This window comes from Crotalus tigris, unplaced genomic scaffold (assembly GCF_016545835.1).
Source record: "Crotalus tigris isolate CLP2741 ecotype Arizona unplaced genomic scaffold, ASM1654583v1 scf7180000019478.12717781048:2074007, whole genome shotgun sequence".
NCBI classification, from domain to species: Eukaryota; Metazoa; Chordata; class Lepidosauria; order Squamata; family Viperidae; genus Crotalus; species Crotalus tigris.
In genome coordinates this window covers 1,106,441-1,129,299 of record NW_024097560.1, presented here as the reverse complement: position 1 = coordinate 1,129,299, position 22,859 = coordinate 1,106,441, and the positions used below count along the sequence as shown (strand labels likewise).

Genomic DNA, 22,859 nt, shown 5'->3' with positions numbered 1-22,859 from the left:
TAGCTGAATAATAAAGCTGAGGGGAAAATCCCTCCCAGATCCAAATTAGGAATTGGTGGCTTTTTGTAAACATTGCTATTATTTGAAGAACACTCAAGAGCTGAGGGGGCAACCCCCCCCCACATCCACATTGGGGAGTTGACGGCTTTCATAAATAACGAACAATAATAATGACGATGATTATGTTAATGATATTACAGAAATCAAACCTGAGGGGACACCCCCTCAGAGTCTGGAGGCTTCACCTGCACAGTCCCACGGCTGAGGGGATTCCCCCCCCCCCAAAAAAAGACCCAACTGAGGCCGCGGCGCCCCTCACGCACCACCAGGCCGGACGAAGCCTGAGAGGTCGACTAGACGAGGCCGCCGGGCCGGGCCGGAGATCCACCTCGCGGGGCCGTTGTGCCGGGCCGGCCTGGCGCCGCCTCCCGCTCGCCCCGGGCCCGCCCCGCCAGGCGTCCGGGTGGCGGAGAGCGAGAGCGAGAGCGAGCGAGCGAGCGGGCTGGCAGGCCCGGCGGCGGCGGCGGCGGCGGCTGCGCGCTGCGGTTCTGCGCTCTCATCATGGCGGCGGGAGCGGCGGCGGGTGCGCGAGGCCATGTGCAGGACCCGAACGACCGGCGCCTGCGGCCCATTTACGGTAGGCCCCGCGCGCGCTTCCCGCCTTTTGCCCTCGCACGCCTCGCCTGGAGGGGCCGGGGCTGCTCGGAGGGAGGGAGGGAAGACCGGGCCCCGTGGCCGCCTCCTCGGGGGTCTTCGCGCCCGAAGCCCCCGGGAGGACGGGGGACCCCCGTCTTCGTGGGGGGGACGAGGGGTTAGGCCGCTTTCGGGGGTCTTTTCCTGAGGGAGAAGGGGGCCCTGGTTGTGTGGGGGGCGCGCGCTGTGGGGATGTTGGGGTGCCATCTAAAGGGGTGCCATCTCTCTTGGGAGGACGGGACCCCCCTTGAGGCTTTGTTTTGGACAAGGAGGGACGGGGGGGCTTTTGGGGAGTAATCTTCCCCTCAGTGGTCTTAAATTGGGGCTGGGCAGACCCCTAATTTGGGATGAGGGAGGAAGGCCCCTCCTTCCCCCCTTCCCAGGTCCCCAGTGTCTTTATTGAGAAAGCTTTTGGGTGGAAGAGGGAACCTTGTAAAGTTTTACACGGTGTAATCATGGAGACCCCCCCCCCCAAAAAAGGAGGGGGTTGAAGATCCAGCAATGTTATTCGGTAACTATAATTGTACTATATCCAAGCCTTTGGGGAGCAGACCCCCCCCCACACACACTTTTTGTGATGGACCCCCTGTCCTCATGAAACAGTTTTTCATAAAATACAGTTCCAGGGGATGCAAAGGATTCGTTCACCTGGGCTCTCTTTCTGAGTGTAAGGCCCAGGCTCCCCAAAGTGCTGATTATAGTACTATTTATATGCAGTATGCTTCAAGTATTTTTGCTTTTTCATAGTTCTGTGGTGGGTCTCCAAAGAATGTGGTTTTTTTATTGTATCTTTTCAGCCACCTATGATTTAGAAAGAACCGGTACTGTAAAATGTTAGACTTTTTCTTACAAGCATCTTTGTGTATATACATAGACACACACATACACACACACACACACACACACACACATACACATCCTTCCCACATTTTTCAGGAGTTGCTGACCAAGTACAGAGTTTGGAGTTGTGGTAGGGAGGGAAAAGGCACCATCCAGAAATCATCTGAACGGCTGTTATAGGATTCATACAGGAATGGGAATAGGGACCTCTTGAGCTGATTAAATCTGCAGAAACAGGAATGGTATGAAGTTTAGCTTGCTATAGGACTTCCTTTCTGATTGTGAGACCCACGCGCTGGAGCCCAGGGTTTTAGATAGCTTTAAAACTTAATTTTAAAACTTAGGTGGTGAAGTTCTGAGGGTTCCACCTGTGTTCTTTTTGCTCCATCTGATGAACTAAAAACAAGGTCAAAAATGTATTTTAACAATGTGTTTATTTTGGTCCACAAGGAACAAAAAACTCTGTAGCTTGGGCATCGTTCACAGTGCCTCTCAAGTGTGAAAATAATTCAGGTTCTCTAGAAGACAAGGTGGTTTGGTGCCTGGTTCTCCTAGGTGGCTTTTCTAAAGACTTTTAAAAATTGACCCATAAACATAAGATTTCTGATATATCTCTTGATCAAGATAGTTTGGTGAGATGCTTGAGCTGTTCTGTCAGCATGCCTCCTGAAGGCCTCTTTCTTACAAGCATGATCTTCCAACAGAGTCCAAGTATTAATTATTACTTTGCTTTAGGTTATGCATATCCCATACTCTTGTTTGACTCGATTGCTTCATATTTGACTTCTGTTGTGTGAGCCTCCTTCACTGCTTCTCCCAATAAGCCGAAAAGCTCTTGAGGAATGGTATTCGGAGGCAGCAATCAAGTTAATTTGTCTCTCCCCTGGCTTCAAATAAATGACTCCTGCTGCTTAAGAAAATTGCTTTGTACAGTATTGCATAATGCCACTTTTCTATCTTTGTATTGACTAAAAATGGACAAGGTGATTTACAGTTTTGCATTGATCAATGAATGAGATAAAAGGCAGTATTGGTAGGAGAGCTTCAAAGAAGAAAAAGCCCAGCCTAAAATCAAAGTATTTCCTAACTTGTCAGTTGAACAAAATCTAGTCGGGAGAGGTAAGAAGTATTGCTTTAGGGCAGATTTGGATAATGCAAATTTTCAAGGTACATCTTTATAGGCCCAGCTATCCTGGCTGTTTCTGCACTCCTCATGAAAGTCAACAACTGCATTTTCAGGGTTTTGTCTGTACTTGGTTCTTTTCACAAGAATTAGGTCAGAACTGCTTAATGTTACATTTGACAAACTGCCTGTGCCTCCTAAAAATAATCTTTGAGCAGTCAGTCTCTTTAATGGGAAAGTAGGTTTCTCAACCATTTTTTTAAAATAAGTAACATTGTATGTACATATCAGATATGTTTCTAAGTTGGAGAAATGAACAGTACATTGTTGAACAAATTCTGTATTGAAAGGCCATGCTGGAAAAGATTGGAAGCATTTTACTATTATTTGAATAATAGTTCAAAATAATGTGTTTGTTAGTATTAATTGGTGAGTGTCATGAAAAAACGTTTTTGTTTTTTTGGATATAACTACATTTACAAATAATATAATGTCCAGGCAAGCTGATTTCATCTCATTTTAATAACATCTTTTTTAATAAGAGTCTTTCCCTTGGCATTTGCTTTTTGTTTTATGGTGTGTTGTATAGGAGTTTAATTAAATTTTGTTAACTTTCTCAGATCTAGCCTGGGAATGATGCTTAATATTCAAGGAGTTGAATTAATAGTTTTGAAGCAATTTGTTGTGGCTGACTGTTACATCCTTTTAATTTTCTTCTCCTTTCCTATAGTGGCAAATCCTGCCATTGGGGAAAACCCGATCCTCATCCTCGGCTTTGTAGTTTGTAATAATTTCTCTCTCTCTCTCTCTCTCTCTCTCTCTCTCTCTCTCTCTCCTTTTCTTTAGATTATCTTGATAATGGCAATAATAAAATGGCAATCCAGCAAGCAGACAAGCTGCTAAAAAAACACAAAGATCTTCACTGTGCTAAGGTGAGCTCACAGTTAAGTTTATTTTGTTAAATTGTCTTTGTCTTAAATCTTGAACAAGCAAGGGCCAGAGTCTGCTTTTCATCTTGTCGCCTCCCTAGAAAGGGTTGGACTGGGTTGGACAACAAGAACTGCGACTTTAAAGCTAAGCTTTGAAGACATCCGTTGTGTGGCAGTTTTTTCCCTCTGCAATATTGCCTTTGTTTCTTCTGGTTTTCCCTCTGCTCGGTAAGATCACCTTTGCCACATTGATCATAAGCTCCAGTTTGTTGAAGTAATTCTTCAACTTATTGGTCCAACTCAACATGGCTCAGCATCCTAAGATGTAGTTAAATGTTACCAAAATGATGGGCAACAGTGCTTTTAAATATGTGTTAACGATAGTAGCTGAGAGAATTATAAAACAGCAATCACAGTCCAAACTTTTGAGATGAGGGAACAAATTGGGTGCATTAGCAAACTATTATGGAAACTGTAATTCAATAGTCTGGGGATTGGACCACTGGTTGAAGAAGGCTGATTTTTGTTCTTCTTGAAGGACTGTCTCTCTAGAGGCAGGCAGAGCAGGGTGGGCAACTGACAGCGATCTGACCGCTGCTTCATAGATGGACATACAATGCTGAACCAGAGCAGTGTTTCTCAACCTTGGCAACTTGGATAATGTGGATACATGTGGACACCCCTACCAGTTCCTAGCAGCCATTCAGTTTAAGCTGTATCCTTTCTCCCTCTTGTCCTGGATATCTGTCCTGTGACTCAACCTGTCACCCATTGTTTGCCACGTAGGTGTTCAACTTCTGAGATTTAATGTTTGACCCACTAAACATTTCTTTGTTGATTATTCTCGGAATGGGATTTTCATGACTATCCTTCCTATTGACAGCTACTGCAAAACCTCTTAAAATATTCTTTGATCTGTTTGCAGGTTTTGAAAGCAATCGGCTTGCAAAGAACTGGGAGACAAGATGAAGCATTTACTTTGGCCCAAGAAGTAGCAGCCCTTGAACCCACAGATGACAATTCTTTGCAGGCGCTGACTATCCTGTATCGAGAAATGCATCGGCGTACGTTTCCCAGCTATCCTTACCCCTTTATGGCTTTTATTTTCAATTTAAAGAAGTCTCTCTCTCTCTCCTTCCAATCCACGTGCATCTCATCAGCCCTTCTTCAATATATTGAAGAAAGGATTTTCTCAAAAACGACCACCACACAGCCTGTTTAGCCAAGATTTTAGTTATAACTCTTAATTCAAAGGCAGAAGAATGATATTTAACTACTTTAATGAAGATTAAGGAAATATTTCTTTTTTTTCTTGTTGGAATTTAGAGGGGGAGCAGAAACACTTTCTGAATTAATGGTTTTTGAGGTTTTTTTTTTTAACTCAATCATAGCAGGATTTCCTAATATTAATATAATGCCAAACTTCTAGGCCAGGGAACCATTTTCACACACCTCCCATTTTACGGCTCCAAAACATTCTGGGGGATTAAAGTTTGATTAAACCTGATCCCTCAAACAGCCAGCTGAGCCTATATATTACAGTTATCTGGGGGTGGTTGGGTGGATGCCAAGTGCTAGTGCCATCCTAAAGAGGAGAAGACGCGTCTTGAGAAAATAAAGGGTGCCGAATTGTTCAGTCGGTAATGAAAGGGCTCTGAGTCTTCACCTGCATACTTTTAACGCTTAGAATATCTGCTTTCAGCGGAGCTAGTCACGAAACTCTATGAGGCAGCCGTGAAGAAAGTTCCCAACAGTGAGGAATATCACTCTCATCTCTTCATGGCTTATGCGAGAGTCGGAGAATATAAGAAGATGCAGCAGGTACTTGCCTGATTCTTTCTCGGGGAAGGAGCAGCCTTCCGTCTTCCAAGGAGACCCAGGGAAGGCAGGCTTCCACATAGATCACCGATGAAATGCAGAATTTCACTTCTTTTAGCCTGAGGAATTGCTGAGGCTCCTGAGCAGACTTTCTTCTTTGGAAGGAAATTCATATGACATTAGAAAGTTTCAGGTTACAGTTTTGATTGCTGTTTCCTGTTTCCTCTTAAAGCAAATGCCTCAAGTGGCAGTTAGAGTCAGGCCAGAGAAGACAGAAGAAGGGAGGGGGCAGTTCCTGCCCACCTAGGTTGTCCAAAATGTAACAGAAGTGAGCTTCCGGGAATGCCTCCATCGTTCTGTTTCCTTCCTCTTAGCGAACACTTTGAAATAGCGTAAAGACTTTCCTTTGAGGTCACCGTTGGCTAGAATGTTATAGCTTTTGACTAGCGGGTCGTTTTCTGTGAAGTCCTTTGTCATCTTGATTTATGCTTCTTTTCCAGGCTGGAATGGCACTTTACAAGATTGTCCCTAAAAACCCATACTATTTTTGGTCCGTGATGAGTTTAATAATGCAGGTAGGTCCAACATTTCAGAGGAGAGTCAAAGTGTCTTTGGAATTGGTTTCCTTTCCAGTTAAAATATGTGAAAATGCTAAGTAGACGTTAGAGATAGATTATATATGTTTCAAGCACGGGTTGTAATGCAGTGGCACAGCCTGTCTTTACTTGGTGTCTTCCAGAGCTACAGGGAGCCTGGGGTGGGGGTTATAGTTCCCGGAATGAGGTTGAGAGTGGGCTACATTAAACTTGCTTGCTTTGGCTCCTCTAGGGAAAAACTAGAAACCAAGAGTGCTGTGTTAGCCAGACGGCGGGCTGATTCTCTATATGGCAGTCCTATGTGTTTTTTTCTTGCAGTCAATATCTGCGCAGGATGAAAAGCTCTCAAAAACCATGTTTTTACCCCTAGCTGAAAGGATGGTAGAAAAAATGGTGAAAGAAGATAAAATCGAGGCTGAAGCAGAAGTAAGACTTTTTTTCCAATTCGATTTAAGTTCATCAGTTCCAATAAAACGATTTCAGTTTGTGATACTATTTATTGGGCCAAGAAATATATCTCCCCTTCTTAAAAGGTAGTACTGAAGATAAATTAGTGGAGCTAATTATGGCAAGTCTCTCTCTTCTTGACTTCTCTCTTCCTCTTGCTATCCACTTCTACTAGGTGGAACTTTACTACATGATTCTAGAACGCTTGGAAAAATACCAAGAAGCTCTGGATGTTGTGAGAGGAAAATTGGGAGGTAAAATTTTCCAGTGCATTTGTTAAAGAGATGTCATCTGTTACACAGAGGGTTGTCTGCAGTTTAATGTTGCATCAATTTGCAAAACTACGTGCTTTTATCACAGCCTCATCTACAAATGTGTGTTCATCCCAGATAGTTTGCATCTTGGGTTATATAAGGCAATTTTGAAATTAAATCCCAGAAAACTTTCCCTGGCTCCCTGCAGTCTAATTTTTGCTGGATGATAGGGAATTTTGTTTCTGAAATTGACTTGTTCATTATGTGAATTTACATTTTGTGTGTGTGTGTGTGTGTGTTAGACAAGTTAACCAGCGCTCTCCAGAGCAGAGAAAACAAATGCATGGAGATGTACAGGAAGCTGAGCAAATGGCCAGAATGCAACGCTCTCTCGAGAAAACTTCTGCTTAAAAAGTAAGAAAATGTAGACAGGGCCTCTGGGCCGCCCCTTGCACAGCCCTTTTGCATCCTGGGGGTTGCCCTGATGTTTCCCCTGGCCAATAAATACATTAGACGGCCCCCAAGAAGACTCTTTTCTTTTTGTTCTTGTCTTGGAATCTTTTTTTTTCTTTTCAGTTATTACATTTAGAGGCACCCATCTTCTATTAAATAGAACTGCTTAGCCAAACCTTTCTTGTTCTTTGACCCATCACCCAATCCAGGGCCTGGTCAGCAACCCTTTCCCTAACCTACCGTTGCCGTTTCAAAGGCTCCCTAATCTGCACGCATCATTAATCCACATGGTTTATTTTTGTGACATTCAGAGGAGCCTTAGCGGGGAGAACTTTCCTCTTCCTTTCAGGAAACGGTCTTGACTTCCTGCCCTGCTAGGTCCACCCTGTGACTGCTCACAAAAGAGACAGCAAGAGAGAAGGCGTTCTCCATTGCTCTTCAGCTTTTTTTTCTTTCCCTCGTTTTTCTGTTTTAGCCCAGATGATTGGCAGTTCTACATGATCTACTTTGACTCCCTCTTTCAACTGATTGACATGGCTTGGACTCCTCCAGCTGAAGGAGAGCAGTGAGTATTCTCTTGGAGGGCTCTGAGAGGCTCGGAATCTTTATAAAGAGAAAGGAGGAAGGCAATTCAAGTCCTGGAGCTGAACAAATGGCTGCAGAGAGAGAGAGAGAGAGAGAGATGGAATGGAGGGACTGGACCTCACTGCCTTTCTTGTGCTCAGTTCTCTGGAAGGAGACGTGCATCACAGCACAGAGCAAGCCGTCGCCTTCATAGAGCAGAGGCTAATCCATGAGTCCAACAGTGCCCGTCCACTTCGGGGTCCATACCTGGCCCAGCTGGAGCTGATCAGCCGCTTGCGGCACAGGGGCTACCCTGAAGAGCAGAAATTGGGTAAGAGCCGCTGCAGGGATGCCGGAAGGAGCCTCTTGGGGGGTGGGGGCGCAAGGGGAGACCGTGTCGGGATTGCAGCGGCTGATGTAAACTCTGCAGAAGAATTGCAGACATCCACCGGTCACTGGGGAGACAATTTGTCTTTTATTATAAATCTTGGCAGTTTTCCTGGAGGTGGATAAATGTGTAAATGCTGAGGCTCCCTTGAGCTGCAGCAGTGCAAGGTGTGCTCAGATCTCTCTGCAGATCCTCAGTGCTCAAACAAGAAGAAAACCCTTATGAATCGTTCCTTTCGTTTGTAGCTTGATTTTTTAAGGAGGGGAATCATTGGCCCAGGCTGAGAGAGTTCCTGGGCTGTATTTTTAATGCCACATTGTGAAGATACTTGCTTTGTCCTTCCTCACCTCCCATTTTTGTTTTTGTTTTTTAGATGGATGGTTGGTTTTGCAAGGGAAGTGTTTGTTAATTAAGCAAATCCTAAACCAGCGTTCTTCAAACTTGGCAATGTTAAGATGGGTGGGGTTCAAGTCCCAGAATTCTCTATCCAGTTTGGTGAATTAACTGGGAAGCTGCTTTGCTGCAGATTCTCTTGAGCAGTTTTCTAGGCCTTTCCTGGCTATTTACTGTAGCAAGAGACCTCGTGAATATTAGAAGACAGTTTTACAATCCAAAAACTGACTACGCCGCTTTTCAGCTGCTGATTCTTTATTTATTAGGCAATCCAGAAGAACTCATGTTCCAGTATTTCAAGATGTTTGGGGACAAACCTTGCTGCTTTACGGATCTCAAGGTGTTTGTCGACCTTCTTCCATCAACGCAATACACAAAGGTAACCTCACTGGCCACTCCTGCCCCCTGCCTCCTGGACTCCAGAGGTCTTACTTAACAGAGTCCTCTCCTTTTGTTTGCAGTTCATCAACCAGTTGTTGGGGGTCATCCCCCTTTCCGTCCCACCAGAAGGCAGGCTTGCGCTCCCAGCTAATATCAAAGCTTTACAACAGCACCTATGTGTGATGCAGTTGACACGGTTGCTTGGACTCTTCCACACCATGGACACAGCTCAAAAACTGGCAGCAGTCCAGGACATGATGTTGCGTTATCGGCACGGATTGGATTTTGGTGAGGAGACTGTCGGGCCTCTTGGCCCTTCTTGGACTCTGTCCTGGCCATCTGCCTTTGCGGTTGGATTTAAGCCTTTGTCCAAGGAGCTCTAGAGCAGGGGTCCTCAAACGTGGCCACTTTAAGACTTGTGGACTTCAACTCCCAGAATTCCCCAGCCAGCATGTCTTAAAGTGGCCAAGTTTGAGGACCCCTGCTCTAGAGCATGATTGACCAACTTGCAAGTTGTTTAGCCCAGCTGGTTAAATCTGGTCACTGTTACATTTTGATTTTGGAGAATTGGAAATTTAGCATTTTAAGTAAACCTGTAAGGAATGTTAAATAGCTTTTTCATTGAGCTAGCTCACGTTTGAAGGCATAAAATGTTCTATTTTGAAACTTTGTTTTTATTCCCCAGGAAAATCCTGTTTGAAAACAGAGTTACATCTTTCAGATTACTACTGCCTGCTTGCTGTTCATTTGCTCCTTGACATCTGGCTGGAGGCAGGTATGTTCTTGTTCAGCTGTCTGTGATCAGAAATGACTTTGAGATTGACACAATCCCCTGGAAGGAAAGATTATAACCTGCTTAGTTTATTAATGACAATAAAGGTTAGTGGGTGAGGCTCAGAGATTTATACAGTTATGTGGGGCATGGAAAAATTGGAGAGAAAGCGTTCTGTTCTTCAGGTAAGACTAGTGTTGTGGTTCCGATAGATGAAACCCATTAAAGAACTTCAAGGCAAGAATTCTTCCTTAAAGAACATTTTTGTGGGCACTACATAGTTGAACCCAAAACTAGATTCCCTTCCCCCAGATACAAAGTAACAAGTTGCAATTCCCACCCCCATGAAGCAGTCATAAATCACATTCTCCAATTAGGCTGAAGCTCCCTCTCCAGCTCCTCAGCCAGCCAAAACATTATTGGAATCCTTGAGTTCCCATGAAGCTGCATTATTGTTATGGCTAGTTGAGCTCAAGCATTCACCCCACCCCACCCTTCTACATCTGATTTCTAAACAGCAGAAAAAGCAAGCTGTTCGGGGAGTGGAAATGGCTGCAGTTTCCCTCAGTTGTCAGAGCAGGAACATCCATTGTCACAGCGTTGACAATTAGATTGAATCTGAAATCTGCTAAAGCAGCTGAAGAATTGGAGTTTGGGGACATAATAAAAGTGTTCTTTACACATTGAATCTTGGAATTTCTTCCCCCGTTATGAATACAATGCAGCTTTAAAGAAGAACTAAACAAATTAATCTCACGGACAAGTGGGCTTCACGTACTTCCTGTGCCTTGCTCACAGTTTGAGAACTGTTTTTGCCCTCTCCCCCCTCCAGGCGAGGGACCAGCCGTCTGGCAGTGCTTGACTCTGCTAGAGGAAGGGTTGACCTGCAGCCCTTCCAATGCCCAGTTCAAGTTGCTGCTCATCCGAATCTACTGCATGCTGGGGGCCTTCGAGCCAGTGGTGGAGCTGTACTCCAGCCTCGATGCCAAGCACATACAGCACGATACCATCGGGTGGGTGACTCGGCTCTCTCCTGGGCCAGGGGCTTCGTGGAGCTGCTGTCTTGGGCAGGGAAGGTGGTCCTCTGCCTGGTCTCTCCTCCATTCGCCAGAGGTTGGGAAAGGGTCCTGTGGGGGGTCTTTGGGCGAGGAGAGGTGCCGCTGTGCCCCTTTGAGGGAAGGACTTTAAACAGTGGTCTAACAGCTGGGAAAACTGAGCCAGCTTTCATGGTTTGTGAGTATTGTTAGTTTATTTGTTGGTTTGTGCGTTCTGCATTACAGATACCTGCTGACCCGCTATGCCACAGCTTTTGGCCATTATGCTGCTGCGTCCCAATCTTGCAACTTTGCACTCAGGTTTTTCCACTCCAACCAGAAAGATGTAAGTGTGGGAACAGGAGGAAGAATCAGTTTCTCCCCTTGAGAGAGCATGTGCAAAGTCCTCTGAAGCAGAGCCAGCCCTTCCTGCCGTTCCTCTCCCTTTGCCTGGCCTCACGGTGATACCCACAGTCTGGTAGGAGAGGCAGAAGGGAGGCAAGGATGGATGGACTTGTGCTTTGGTCAATAATCAGCTCGAGTAAAGAAATAATTTCTAAACCTTGAAGCACTTGGTCCTACTTCCTCACTGAGGTTCCACTTCCTGCTTCCTCCTCCCTAAAACCACGCTCACAAAAGTTTGTGCAAGTCTCAAGAGTGACGGCTGCACAAGGGCTGGGGCCCCTCAGGATTGGAACATGCCTCTGGAGCATCTTTTGGGACTCCCACCAGGCAAGCATTACACAGGAGTCCGTCTCTCTTGACTGTCTCAAGCCTTCTGTGTTTTCTTTGCAGACCTCAGAATACATCATTCAGGCCTATAAATACGGGGCATTTGAGAAGATCCCAGAATTCATCGCTTTCAGGAACAGGCTGAACTCCTCACTTCATTTTGCACAAGTCCGCACGGAACGAATGTTGCTGGATCTTCTCCTGGAAGCCAATATGTGAGTCCAGAGAAATGTCTGTAACCCTGTGAGGGCTTTTCCTGGAAAGGCAGCGAAGTTGATCAGGGTTTGAGTAGCAGCGATACTGTGTAAAAATAAAGGACAGATCCTAGCAACTCTTGAAATATCTGGGCCTGTTTGGCTTATTTTCATAGAGAGAGGAGCTTTGGATGAAAACACAATCCGTCACCTGGCGTGTTTTCCCTTGCAGTCGGGAGACCTCCGATGGCCCTATTGAAAAGAGAAAAAAAAACCTTAAGCAAATATCAGCAAACACTTTTGAGTGCCTAACCCAGCATTTCTGTTTGGTTCCTCATGAACCAGATCAACAAGTTTGGAAGAAAGTATTAAATCCATGAGCCTAAGTCCGGAAGAGGACGACATTCCCTGGAAGGACCTGCGGGATAATAGAGACCTCACCGTCTTATTTAATTGGGACCCGAAAGACAAGTAAGCCCCAAAGGTTATGATGCACAGTAGAAGCTTTATATGATCTGAAGGGAAACGGGAATATATCCAGGGACAGTGTAGGTTTTACACTGGGCATTTATACAGCCATCTGAAATAAATAGATCATCCCGAATTATAATAGATGCAGTGAAGTATAAGCACCATTTAGAAGGAATTCTTTACTTCAGTTTTCACCCCAAGCTAGGAACCTATTTGGGGGTTTCCAGATAAACCCTGTGGTCTGTATCATTTGCATAATGACCCAAAAGAAATAACATACAAACACAAGTGTGCAGATGGGTATACATTACATCCACTTGGATTTAATCAACCCCTCCTTCCCCCAGACTTGCAAAAAATGTGTTAGAATAAGGTTTTACTGTACCTTTGTGGATGGAAGGAATGACGCATCCCTTCACAAACGTGAAGACTTCCAAGTTTCAGGAATACAGGGATAACAAAATAGGCGGCTTGCGTATAGGTTTCTGGACCTGAATTCTTCCTCTTTCCGTTTCTCTCTCAGGAGTATTTCTGAAGAGCACAGAAAATACTCCTTGGAGGAAGAGACCACCTGGTTGCAGATTCGGTCCCTGACATTACGGTTAATAGGTGGGCTGCCAGCTCTTAGCCACAGCAGCCAGCCGAAGAACTCAGAAAAAAGCACCGAGAATGGAGTCTCCTCCAAGATAGACACCGTCCGGACTCTCCTGCGGCAGCTGGACGATGCAGTGAGGTCGGGGAAGTGGTTCCTACAGAAAAATATTCAGGTACAGGTCAGGGAAAGAATGCTATTTTTTTAAATAGACGGTTACAATAGTAAACGGGGCTCTTGGAAAGCAGCTTGGGTTAGATCTCAAATAATGTCTTTTTTCCTTGGAAATTATGTGATAGGCTGTGTTTCTCCTCCTTCCACAGTATCCGGCCCTCGGGCCTCCTTCTTCACGGATGGCCAGCTTCTTTGACAGTGGGAGCTGCCAGTCCCAAACCAGCTTGTTTTACCTAGTTAGTGAAATTTATGAATTAGATACCAATGGCTTAGGTAAGCCCTCCGACTTCCTTCAATTTGGGGCTGAAGGGAGAGCGCGGGAAACGGGGATAAGTCCAGGAGTGTCCAACCTTGGCAACTTTAACCTTGCTGGCTGGGGAATTCTGGGCGTTGAGGTCCACAACTTTCATATCTGAGTTGTGCCACTGTTGCTTTTTCCTTTTGCTTCTTCTCACCCCCCCCCCTCCTTATTTGTGTATTTACGATAGCCCACTTCTAATTGGATAAACAAGTGGCTCCCTTATTTATTTGCAGAAGATTCCATGGCAATTCAAGAGCGAATAGGAAATTGTTTGAAATCATTACTGGAGCAACTAACAGGTATGCAAATAAGTCCCCAAGAATTCTGACCTGCTTCAGGCCTGACAAACCTTCCCCTTTCCTAAAAGAGCCAGCTTTCACAGACCACCTCTGCAGAACTGCTAAAGATTATTTTTACCCACAGTGTGTAAATACAAGGCAGGCCCCAATTATTCACTTAGGCCAACGTTATGAAAGTATGCAGCATTCATAGGAAAGACATCTTAAGTCACCAGTACTGCATAGATTTGAGGGAAAGCCTTGAAAGGCCATATGAATTAGTTATTCAGGTATTTTTCTTTCAGTTACGTTTTAATTGCCCCGGCCTTCTTAGCCTATTTTCTTTAAGCAAGTAGTTCGCACTTCTGGCATGTTGGTTTTGCTTCCTGCAAGAGTTGGAGAGGAAAGTAACAAAGATGCTGAGTGAGAAAAAGGAGAAGTCAGAAAGAGCTTGACCCTTTATGGGTTACAGGAATGTGGCCATTTTACAGACGGGAAGGAAGTGCTCTACTTCGGAGCATCAGGCTCTGAGAATCAGCATCATGGAGAGGATGGATCATTACAGCTTTGTCTATTTCCGGGAGGAATATCCGTTATATCTTCCATAATTCAGCCAAAGGGAGCAGAGTCTGTATGGCTGCAAAGAGGGCAGATGGGTATCTGTGTGGCTTTGCAAAAAACTCAAAGATTCACAAACTTTTTTTCTCCCCTCTTCCTCTCTCTCCTTCTTTTCTTAAGATCAGGTCAATAAATGCAAAGGCGATTTGTTGGAAGTCAGAGAGGGCAACTTCAAAACTCATCCAAATATTTTAGAAAACCTGGTCTTCTTTGTGGAGGTGAGTCTGGGCGATCTGAGCCACCCAGCCTGCTTTGCTGCAAAAGGCAGCAGCACCCCTAAAGCGCCTCCCCCCTCACTTCTCATCCTCGCAGACCACCTCCCTCGTCTCGTGGGTCTGCAGTTACTCGGACGCCATCCTTCGGCCCTGGAAATCAACCCTGCAGAAGAAGAAGAAGAAGAAGAAAGACAGCAGTGGAGCCCTGGTATGCTAGGCCAGGTTGCCTTCTTCCTCTTCCTGTCCCCCACCCCCCACCCCAAGCCACAGCTTGGCCTCTAATTCCTGATGGTTGAGAGCAAATTCTTCATTTGGTTCATGTAACAAATTAAACAATTGAGGACAGACCACGGAAGGCCTTTTAAAGCTTCCCCTCTCGCACGTCTTTGTAGCCTCCTGTGTTCACCAGCTTCCAAGATTATGTTTCTGGACTCCAGACGCTCATTTCCAACGTGATAGATCACCTCAGAGGGCTTGAAATTAACTTAACTGCACTTAAACTTGAAGAGCTGTACATAGACAATAATTCACTTTTGCAGGTAAGAAATAGTAGCTTTTAAAGGAATGCTCTCCGATCTCCTGTGGTCAGAATTTGTCTTACTCTTTCTGTTCATTTTTAACCCTGCCTTTTTGCTCAAAATATTTCTTGCGCGTGGAAAACCTCACAGCTGGTTTGCCAGTCTGAAGTTCCTGGCAGATGGCTAGCTCAAATACTTTGGCTGGTCCAATACTGTGCATCCTTAAGCTGTTTTTTTCCTTTAAAAATTGTAATTTGCCAGTATCTCTTCTTAGAAATTCAAGGACAGTTGTAATGTAAATGTATCGTTATTTGGAGATTTTTATGGGAATATTTCAAGAGTCGGTCTGGTTGGTTTTGATTATCTTGTGTGCACGCCCTCTTCTCTTATGCAGGAAGAAAAGAAGTTTACAAAGACTGCGCTAGGGAAAGTCCAGAGTAGTTACCAGCACGCGGTTCAAGAAATTGGAGAGCTGCTGAAAAAGAGACTCGATACAATAAAAAATCTAAAGGTTTGATGAAATGCCTCCTTGTGGAGAAAGTCAGACTGAAGCATTGGCATCAGATAAGCAAGATCTACCATCCCTTCTGTGTTAAAATCTGGAACTTCCTCATAAATGCATGAAGGACTTTGATCACAAACTTTTTTTATGTATTAAAATATATATTCAAGTCGATTAAATTATTGTACATTAAAAGAATGGACACAGGGACCCTCCACGGTCAGGGTTAGACCACTTTTTATACATGTTCATAAGCAGATCACAACAGATTCTAGATCCCCGGCCTAACTCATTGCCTCTCCCTTGGCTCTGGGGGAGGGGAGGTTCTTCAGAAACTGTGGAGAGTCTCCAACTCTTTAGAAGCAGCAGTAGGAATCCAGTGTAAAGCATATTTCAAAGGAATTTGTACTTTCTCCTCTCCCATAGGCAAGGCAGCGTTTATTTTGTGTGCACGTTTTTGCCCTACAGAAGCAAATGACCAGGCCGGAGGTCATCTGTGGACACCCTAAGCATCTCTTGGGCTCTCCTGCTTCTGCTATAGCCAAGTAAATCTGACCATTGAACGATCTGGTTTACAACAGGGTCTTTTATTCTCCTTTATGTATGCAACTTCCCTTACAGCCGTTCGAATTGGTTGGAAAGAGGGCCAGCGTCAGTTATCGCATCAAACCTCCTTTTCCATACCCTGTAAATGCCGCAGAACAGCGCTGTCAGTTAAAGCCACTCCAGTGGTTTCCAAGAAAATGGAAAAACTTGGTTTAGAAATGCGACTGGACCTAGAATTCCATAGGAATCAGGTAAACGGTTATCAATGTAAGTGGTGGCAAAAAAACCCCACAACAGAGCTGTTGTTATTTTAAAGAAAATAGTCTGCCGTCTAAAGCTGTGCGGTGGTGCCTTGATGTTTCTTCCACTTTCAGAGTTGGCATGTTGAGGCAGGCTGGCTGAGTTGAGCTGAGCCGCAGTTTTTTCATATTTCTAATTTCAAAGCGCTCCCGAATATGTATTTATAAGGTGGATTTTGGATGGGACCCAAGAATGGAGAACAAGAAGCTCCAACTGCTTTCAAATCCTCCCACCCTTTTCGCATTCAGAACTCCCAAAATACCTGTTGAGCCACGGAGTATTTCAAGTGCTCTGCATTTTGACATTCAAGCTGTTGGGTGAAAAAAGGGTTGCGTTCCTGCGTAGCCAGTTGCGGTTACTGATGGCAAGTTGGCCTTTCGTTGTGCACATTCGTAGCAGGTTTCACTTTTCTGTGATATCACTAAGCTCGTGTTTTCCGAGTTGACTTGAGAGAATTGATTGGTTACCATTGTATTTTTTTTTAATCAGTGGGTACTAAAAACCACAGGATGTGGTCCTGTTTTTTTCCTAAGCAATGGCCAGATTGAAAGGAAGTCTCGTGAACGTAAGACTTTACGGCCGGGAAGATAACCAGGTAGCATCAGAGTCAGGTAAGCTAAGGTAACCCCAACTATATGGGTTACTTTCTCGTTAGCCAGGATCCAGACATTGAAGCAGTGGCCTTGGTTCAGCCGAAGGGGTGTTCAGCCCGATTTATTGCTGTCTGCCAGCATATCCAGCATGTTGATGGGCTGTTTTTTCCCTTTTGCACAAACATGTGAAATTCTGAATTGTGATATAATTATTTTGTCCAAGTCTTCTGGAAGTGGGTCAGCGTACTTGGGGGTATTTAAAAAGAGCTAAAAGCTTGAGAATAAGTAATCCTTTGATTCAGGGTCCTTCCGAGGCAACTTCTAGGAATGAAAACCTTTGGGTTATATTTTCTGTCAGGCTGCAAACTCAGTTTCCTTTTGAGGAAGAAGAACATCTGTGCAACTGTGTTTCCTTTCCAATGTTGGAAGTTTAGGGTTTATCATTTTTTAAATCATTTTCTTACATTTAGAAATTGAATTTATATTTGAAATTCCGATAATTGAATCATGGGGTTTGTTTTGCCTCTTATTTGAGCTGTAAAAGGAGAGGTATTTGGCTACCTGTTCTGTTCTAACACTGTGGAGCTTCTTTGCTTTGCTTTGCTGTTTTTAATTTGTGACTATGTTAAACACCTCAACCACCAACAGAAATTTAAAAGGATAAAACTGCTAACAATCTGCTGTAAACTGAATGGGTTTATAATTTATAAAAAAAACTCGGTTTCTTTATAACCAACTTTTTCTGTGCCTTTTTGTTTCTTTCAAGTTGGGAAACGTTCACCTCTCTCTGAAGTGAGGTCTTTGCTTTTCAATGCTAAGAAGTTAGCTGTGATCCAAAATTGCACCGTTTAAGGGGTCTTTTAAGCGTTGTGGGGACAGACAGAGGTTAGAGAGGTCTACAGGCCTCAGGCTGGCAGAAGTCACGGCTGGCTTGGTGCATTTTAAGGCCCTTTTTCTGCAGCGTAAAGGCAGCATTAGAAGGGTTGTGGGGTTCAGCGCTTGCACCATTTAAACTGACATTTGCAAAGCTGCCTAGAGAAATCTCAAAAGCCAGGAGAGGAGAAAGAGCAGCCCCGGGGAGATGCTGTTAGGCAGCCCGGCGTTTCTAAAACTGCAGCCTTTATGGCCTGGGGGGGGTGGGCAGCTGCCCACCAGCCAGAGGTCGGAGCAGGGCGGGGAGAAGCGTGGGGGGGGGGAACCCGGCTGGCTCTCCCCGGCTTGGCCTGCGGGGGGCGCCGGTGAGTGCAGCGGAACCGCCCCCGCAAGCCCCGCCCCCGCCGGGGAAGTTCGTCGCCCGCTCGCCCAGCAGCCACTTGGTCGCCATGGCGAGTCCCGGGCGCCGCGCCTGCTGCTGCTGCTCCTGCCTCCTCCTGCTGCTCCTGCTCTGCGCGGCCCCCGAGAGGTGCGGCGCGCTGCACACCAAGGGCGCGCTCCCGCTGGACGCCGTCACCTTCTATAAGGTAAGCCCGCGCCCCGCCCCGGGGTCCAGACGGGGCTAGCGCTGCCGCAGAGCGAAGCGGCTGGCGGGGCGCATCCCGGGCCTGGCGCCTTCGCCCGTAGAGTGGAAGCAGGCCGCGCCGGGGTGGCCTGGCAGAAGGAGGCGTCTGGGGAGCCGAAAGCGCGCCCCTCTCAGTTCCCCTTCCCCAGCGCTCCTCCCCGGAAAGCCCGAGAGGGCGGGGAGACAGCGGGGCGATTCCCACGACTCGCCAATCCGGGGAGGCCAAGTGGACGGCAAGGGCGATACGGACCTCCTCTTCCCTGGGACCGCCGTGCTTTTAGAGCAGGGCAGCCGTGCCTCTGATCCCGCGCAAAGTGCATTTTTCCCTTCTAAGCAAGTGCGGGAAGGGGGAGCCCAGCGAGGCTTTCGGGATGATGGGAATCCCAGGCTCTCCTCCCCGCACCTTTTACTCAGGAAGGGCTGCAAGGCTTTGCCTTTGTTATTATCAAAATGACATGCTGCCCATCTCGGCTCTTTGTGCTCTGGATCTGGGGAGGTAGTCGGTCGCCAGGGAGGCGTGGGAACCATGGCCGGAAGGCCGCAGGCAGCCCCACCTGGGTGCTGCCTCGGTTTCCCCAAGCCTAGAATGAGGCAGTGAGGCATCAAAGCAACTCCTTCCTGGAGACGCTGCAGAATAACCTGTTCTCCATTCTTGGAAGGGATCCATTGTGGCAGATTCTGCAGGGTGATCATGAGCGTTTAGGCAGGGAGGGGCCTTAGTAAGCACCTCCTCTTCCAGCTGGTCCTTCTGCAGGGGGGCTCCAGCCCCTCAGACCCTGCTCCTCAAGCCCAGCGCTCACCTCTGGGGTTTGCTTGTTTGGCCCTTCTGGCCTCTATGGACCTCCAGCTCTTTGGCCTCTCAGAGCCCCCCTGCCCTTCAGTCTGTCGATCAGCTCAGTGGCTTGATGTGTGGTGTGTTTCCCTCCCAGTTGTGGTTTATTCAGGAAACCCTGCTTGAAAAAAAAAAAACATAATTTGCTGCAATGTGTGGGTCTAGGAGGACCCAAGAAAAATGGCTTGAAATACCAGGGAACATAACAGGTTTTCAACTCATTGCTAGAAAAAGTGATGGAGAAAACACTGTACGGGACAATCCTTGTGGGTTTTCACAGGCTAAGCCATTTCCTCAAAGCCTTGCTTGTGTTGCTCTTTCCACAGGTGATCCCAAAGCACAAGTACGTCCTGGTGAAATTCGACACCCAGTACCCTTACGGGGAGAAGCAGGATGAGTTCAAAAAGGTGGCTGAGAGTTCAGAGTCCAGCAGTGACCTGCTGGTGGCTGAGGTGGGGATCTCAGGTGAGATGGGGCTCTGTCTAGGTGGTCCCTACCTGAGGTCCAGAGGTTGGTTTTGAGATGATGAGGAAGATCTATTTATTTCTTAAAATGGTCGTGCAATTTTAAGAAATAAGATTCATGCTGTATTTTGGTATTGTACTGGGTATGTTAGCTGTCTTGAGTTATTTATCAAAATAATAAAGGCAGGATTTATATATATATATTTGTATCTCGCTTTTATTATTTTGAGATATAAGTCAAGGTGGCAAACATGTCCAACATACTTTCCTCCTCCTCATATTCCGCACAACGACAACCCTGTGAGGTGGGCTGGGCTGAAAGGGGGGGGGGACTGGCTTAAGGTCACCCAGCTGCCTTTCATGGCTAAGGCAGCACTAGAACTTACAATTTCCCGCTTTTTAGCCTGGTGCCGTAGCCACTAGACCATACTGTCTCTCATAAACAAAACTCTCTGGATTTACTTAATTGTCATGTGCTCAGTCTGTACTTTCCAGATGTAGCCTCTGTATCGGCTCTAACCACTGAGCCTTCAGCCATTACAAGGTTTTGGGTGCAGGGTTGCAAATACCCTCACAGATCTAACACCGTTTTTCCTCCTGGCCCATAATGAGACCTGGGTCATCTCGGTGGAAACACAAGAGTTTCCAAAAGTTCAACTTTCGATCTTCATTTCTAAAATGGGCCTCTCTCTGTTACCATTTTAGAAAGGGAAATTCCCCCCCCCCCCCGGTCCCTCTTTTAAAAGGACACCTGCTGTTTCTTTCCACCCCAGGACAGTCAAAATAATAGCACAAAGAGTTTGAATTCTCTTGCAGGGCTGCACTTTTTGGTCTTGTGCTTTAGCTAGGATGTGCTTTGCAAGGAACAAGCTGCTAGACCTCAAGGCTTTAAAATTTTGGGGTTCTACCAGCTGCATATTTTCATCCTTCAAATGATTGAATGTTTCTTTATATGAAGAAAGTTAGGTAATAGTTTAATCAACCCACTCAAACAGAACTTAACATTTCCGTTTAGAAATTTCTTCAGTTTGGACTTGTGAAAGTCACTTAAGCACTCTTATTTATTGATTGATTTATTAAATTTATATGCTACCCCTTTCTCCGATAAAGTGACTCCTGGTTAATCACATCTGAGGTGAACAATGACCAGCAAACCCACTAACTTGTTATTCTCCCAATCCAAGTCTCCTACCTGAATTTATATGGCTTTTTTTTACAGATTATGGTGACAAGCAGAATGTGGAGTTGGGGGAAAAATACAAACTGGATAAAGACTCCTATCCAGTCTTCTACTTGTTCCAAGACGGTGACCTGGAGAACCCCTTGCCTTACGATGGGCAGGTTAAGGCCAGCGCTCTCCAGCGTTGGCTGAAACTCCGAGGGATCTACATGGGAATGCCAGGTTGCCTGAAAATATTCGATGCCTTGGCCAGCAAATTTGTAAGTGCCGCCCAAGAACCTGAGCATCGCCAAGCTCTCCTGGAAGAGGGCCGAGAGCATTTGGCCAAGGCCAAAGAGAGCGAACGCAAATCTGCTGAGCAATACATCAAAATCATGGGCAAAATCCTTGCCCAGGGGGACCAGTTCATCCCCAACGAGATCTCCCGGATCACCAAGCTGATAGATGAGACCAAGATGAGCGATGGGAAGAAAGAGGAACTCTCAAAGCGCTTAAACATCCTGTCTTCCTTCCAAAAGAAGTCGAACAATGAGAAGGAAGAACTTTAACAGGGCAGGTGAAGAGGGTATCTAGCGTGGGATGAGGTCCCAACTGGTGCTCCTTTAAGCAGGCAAAAACTTCCCCTTGCTGTTTCAAAGAGGTTGCAAAGCCTTTTTAAAAGCCCCCTACCCACCCCAACTTCAGCAGGGGGAAATTTCTGAGACAACCATGAAGTCTAATAACCCCACTCCATTGAGAGGAATTTGAGCATGCAAGAAACGGGGTTAGCACTCTGGGTGGTTTTTGTGTGTGTGTGTGTGTGGAGCACCATTTGGTCCAAGGGAAATTTATTAGAGAAAGTGAAGTCAAAGCTATCCCTGTCTCTTACTGACCAGTATTCACCGAAATCAGTTTTATGGAAAAGGTACTTAATTTGATAATAAAAGTTACTGGGGAAACAAACGCGTAAAGGCATTTTTCTCTTTTATCACAACTTTCTTAATCAAATGAACTCTCGTGGTTGAGCTAAGAAATGAAATTGTGTTTGACATTTAAAGTTGCATTTGAGATTGCCAATAAGGGGATTTACTATATCTTTCAACACTTTATTTAGCAACTCTGTCTTGAATCACATACAAGCCCACATGCACACAAACACAACTGTATGAGAAAAACCACAAGGTTTTTTTGATCAGGAAAATGTAAATGTCCAGCTTGCCTCCCTTCTGACATCTGAGACAAGCGGTTGGGACAAGTCATAATGTAACTAACCTTGCTTTATTGAATACTTTGCAATAGTTTGAATTCACACAACATGCTAAGCCAAATCTAAGCAAATCAAACTCTCAGACTTCATTCTTCAAAGGACACCTAGTTCTACCAAGCTTTGCTAAATAAAACATTTGCAATCCTTCCTTCATCACAAAATTTAGGAACTTATATCACAGCTCAGATTCTTAAAAACCTAATGTCTGTGACCAGTTCCATTCTGTGCTACCTCTAATAACCTGAAGTCTTCCAGAACGTTTCCATCTACAACTCAACTTCTTGGGGTCTTGAAGCTGGAAGGAAAGAATTGTCAATACCAGTTGGAACTGGGAGCAGGGAAATGTTTTAAGCACTACCATTTTATTTTTCTTCTACCTCTGCTTTATTAAATAAGGCAGTGCCTGATCTAGGGAGCATCATTCCTCCCTCAGGTTCAAAGAGCCCAATATATTCCAAAAAGTAAGCTATTTTCCAGCGTCAGTCTGGGATATTAGGTGAACCTGCTTGTGCAATGGGTAGATGAACGTTGGCTTTGTATTAACCCTCTTACAACAGTGTTCAGTTAAAAAAATAGGGCAGGGCAGGTGTTTAAATTTATTGCCCAATGTCAGAAACATTTTACCCATCAAACAATTTTTGGACCATTTTTAATTAAAGTTAATTTTAAAAACTTCCTGCTCTTCCCTTTAGCATTTAGAGTGTGCTGGGTTAGGGAAAGCTGGTCTGTAGCACCCTTCATCGGGAGTTTTCAAATAAATGCCGTAGTGAAATAGAACACCACAGTTAAGAAGGCGCAACTGTCGCAGATCTCTGATAATTGCACCCTTGGTGTGCGTTTTTCTGGAGTGGGACAAAGGATGCCCTTTTCTGTGCATCCCTCTCTTCCCACTTCAAAGCAGTCAAGTGGCAGCCAAAGGC

The 22,859-nt window shown here is 45.5% G+C and overlaps 2 protein-coding genes across 3 annotated transcripts; both read left to right on the top strand.

Moving 5' to 3' along the window:
* Positions 1 to 503: 503 nt before the first annotated feature.
* Positions 504 to 17,455, top strand: NAA25 (N-alpha-acetyltransferase 25, NatB auxiliary subunit). Of its 2 annotated transcripts, XM_039362484.1 has the most exons (24): positions 504 to 637; positions 3,503 to 3,588; positions 4,511 to 4,649; positions 5,288 to 5,406; positions 5,904 to 5,978; positions 6,318 to 6,425; positions 6,622 to 6,700; positions 7,003 to 7,114; positions 7,629 to 7,718; positions 7,879 to 8,048; positions 8,765 to 8,877; positions 8,960 to 9,167; positions 9,565 to 9,654; positions 10,484 to 10,664; positions 10,932 to 11,031; positions 11,481 to 11,632; positions 11,957 to 12,082; positions 12,606 to 12,849; positions 12,998 to 13,121; positions 13,383 to 13,448; positions 14,166 to 14,263; positions 14,358 to 14,468; positions 14,653 to 14,799; positions 15,173 to 17,455. In XM_039362484.1, the coding sequence occupies exons 1-24, from the start codon at positions 562 to 564 to the stop codon at positions 15,293 to 15,295; spliced, it is 2,937 nt and encodes a 978-aa protein (XP_039218418.1). In that variant the 5' UTR covers positions 504 to 561; the 3' UTR covers positions 15,296 to 17,455. The 2 variants fall into 2 exon arrangements, 1 of the variants encoding a protein (XP_039218418.1); XR_005559031.1 differs by lacking the exons at positions 14,653 to 14,799; positions 15,173 to 17,455 and having other exon boundaries at positions 14,171 to 14,263; positions 14,358 to 14,414.
* Positions 17,456 to 18,001: 546 nt separating this feature from the next.
* On the top strand, positions 18,002 to 21,635 carry ERP29 (endoplasmic reticulum protein 29). Its single transcript, XM_039362500.1, has 3 exons — positions 18,002 to 18,179; positions 19,376 to 19,514; positions 20,733 to 21,635. The coding sequence occupies exons 1-3, from the start codon at positions 18,042 to 18,044 to the stop codon at positions 21,239 to 21,241; spliced, it is 786 nt and encodes a 261-aa protein (XP_039218434.1). The 5' UTR covers positions 18,002 to 18,041; the 3' UTR covers positions 21,242 to 21,635.
* Positions 21,636 to 22,859: the final 1,224 nt, after the last annotated feature.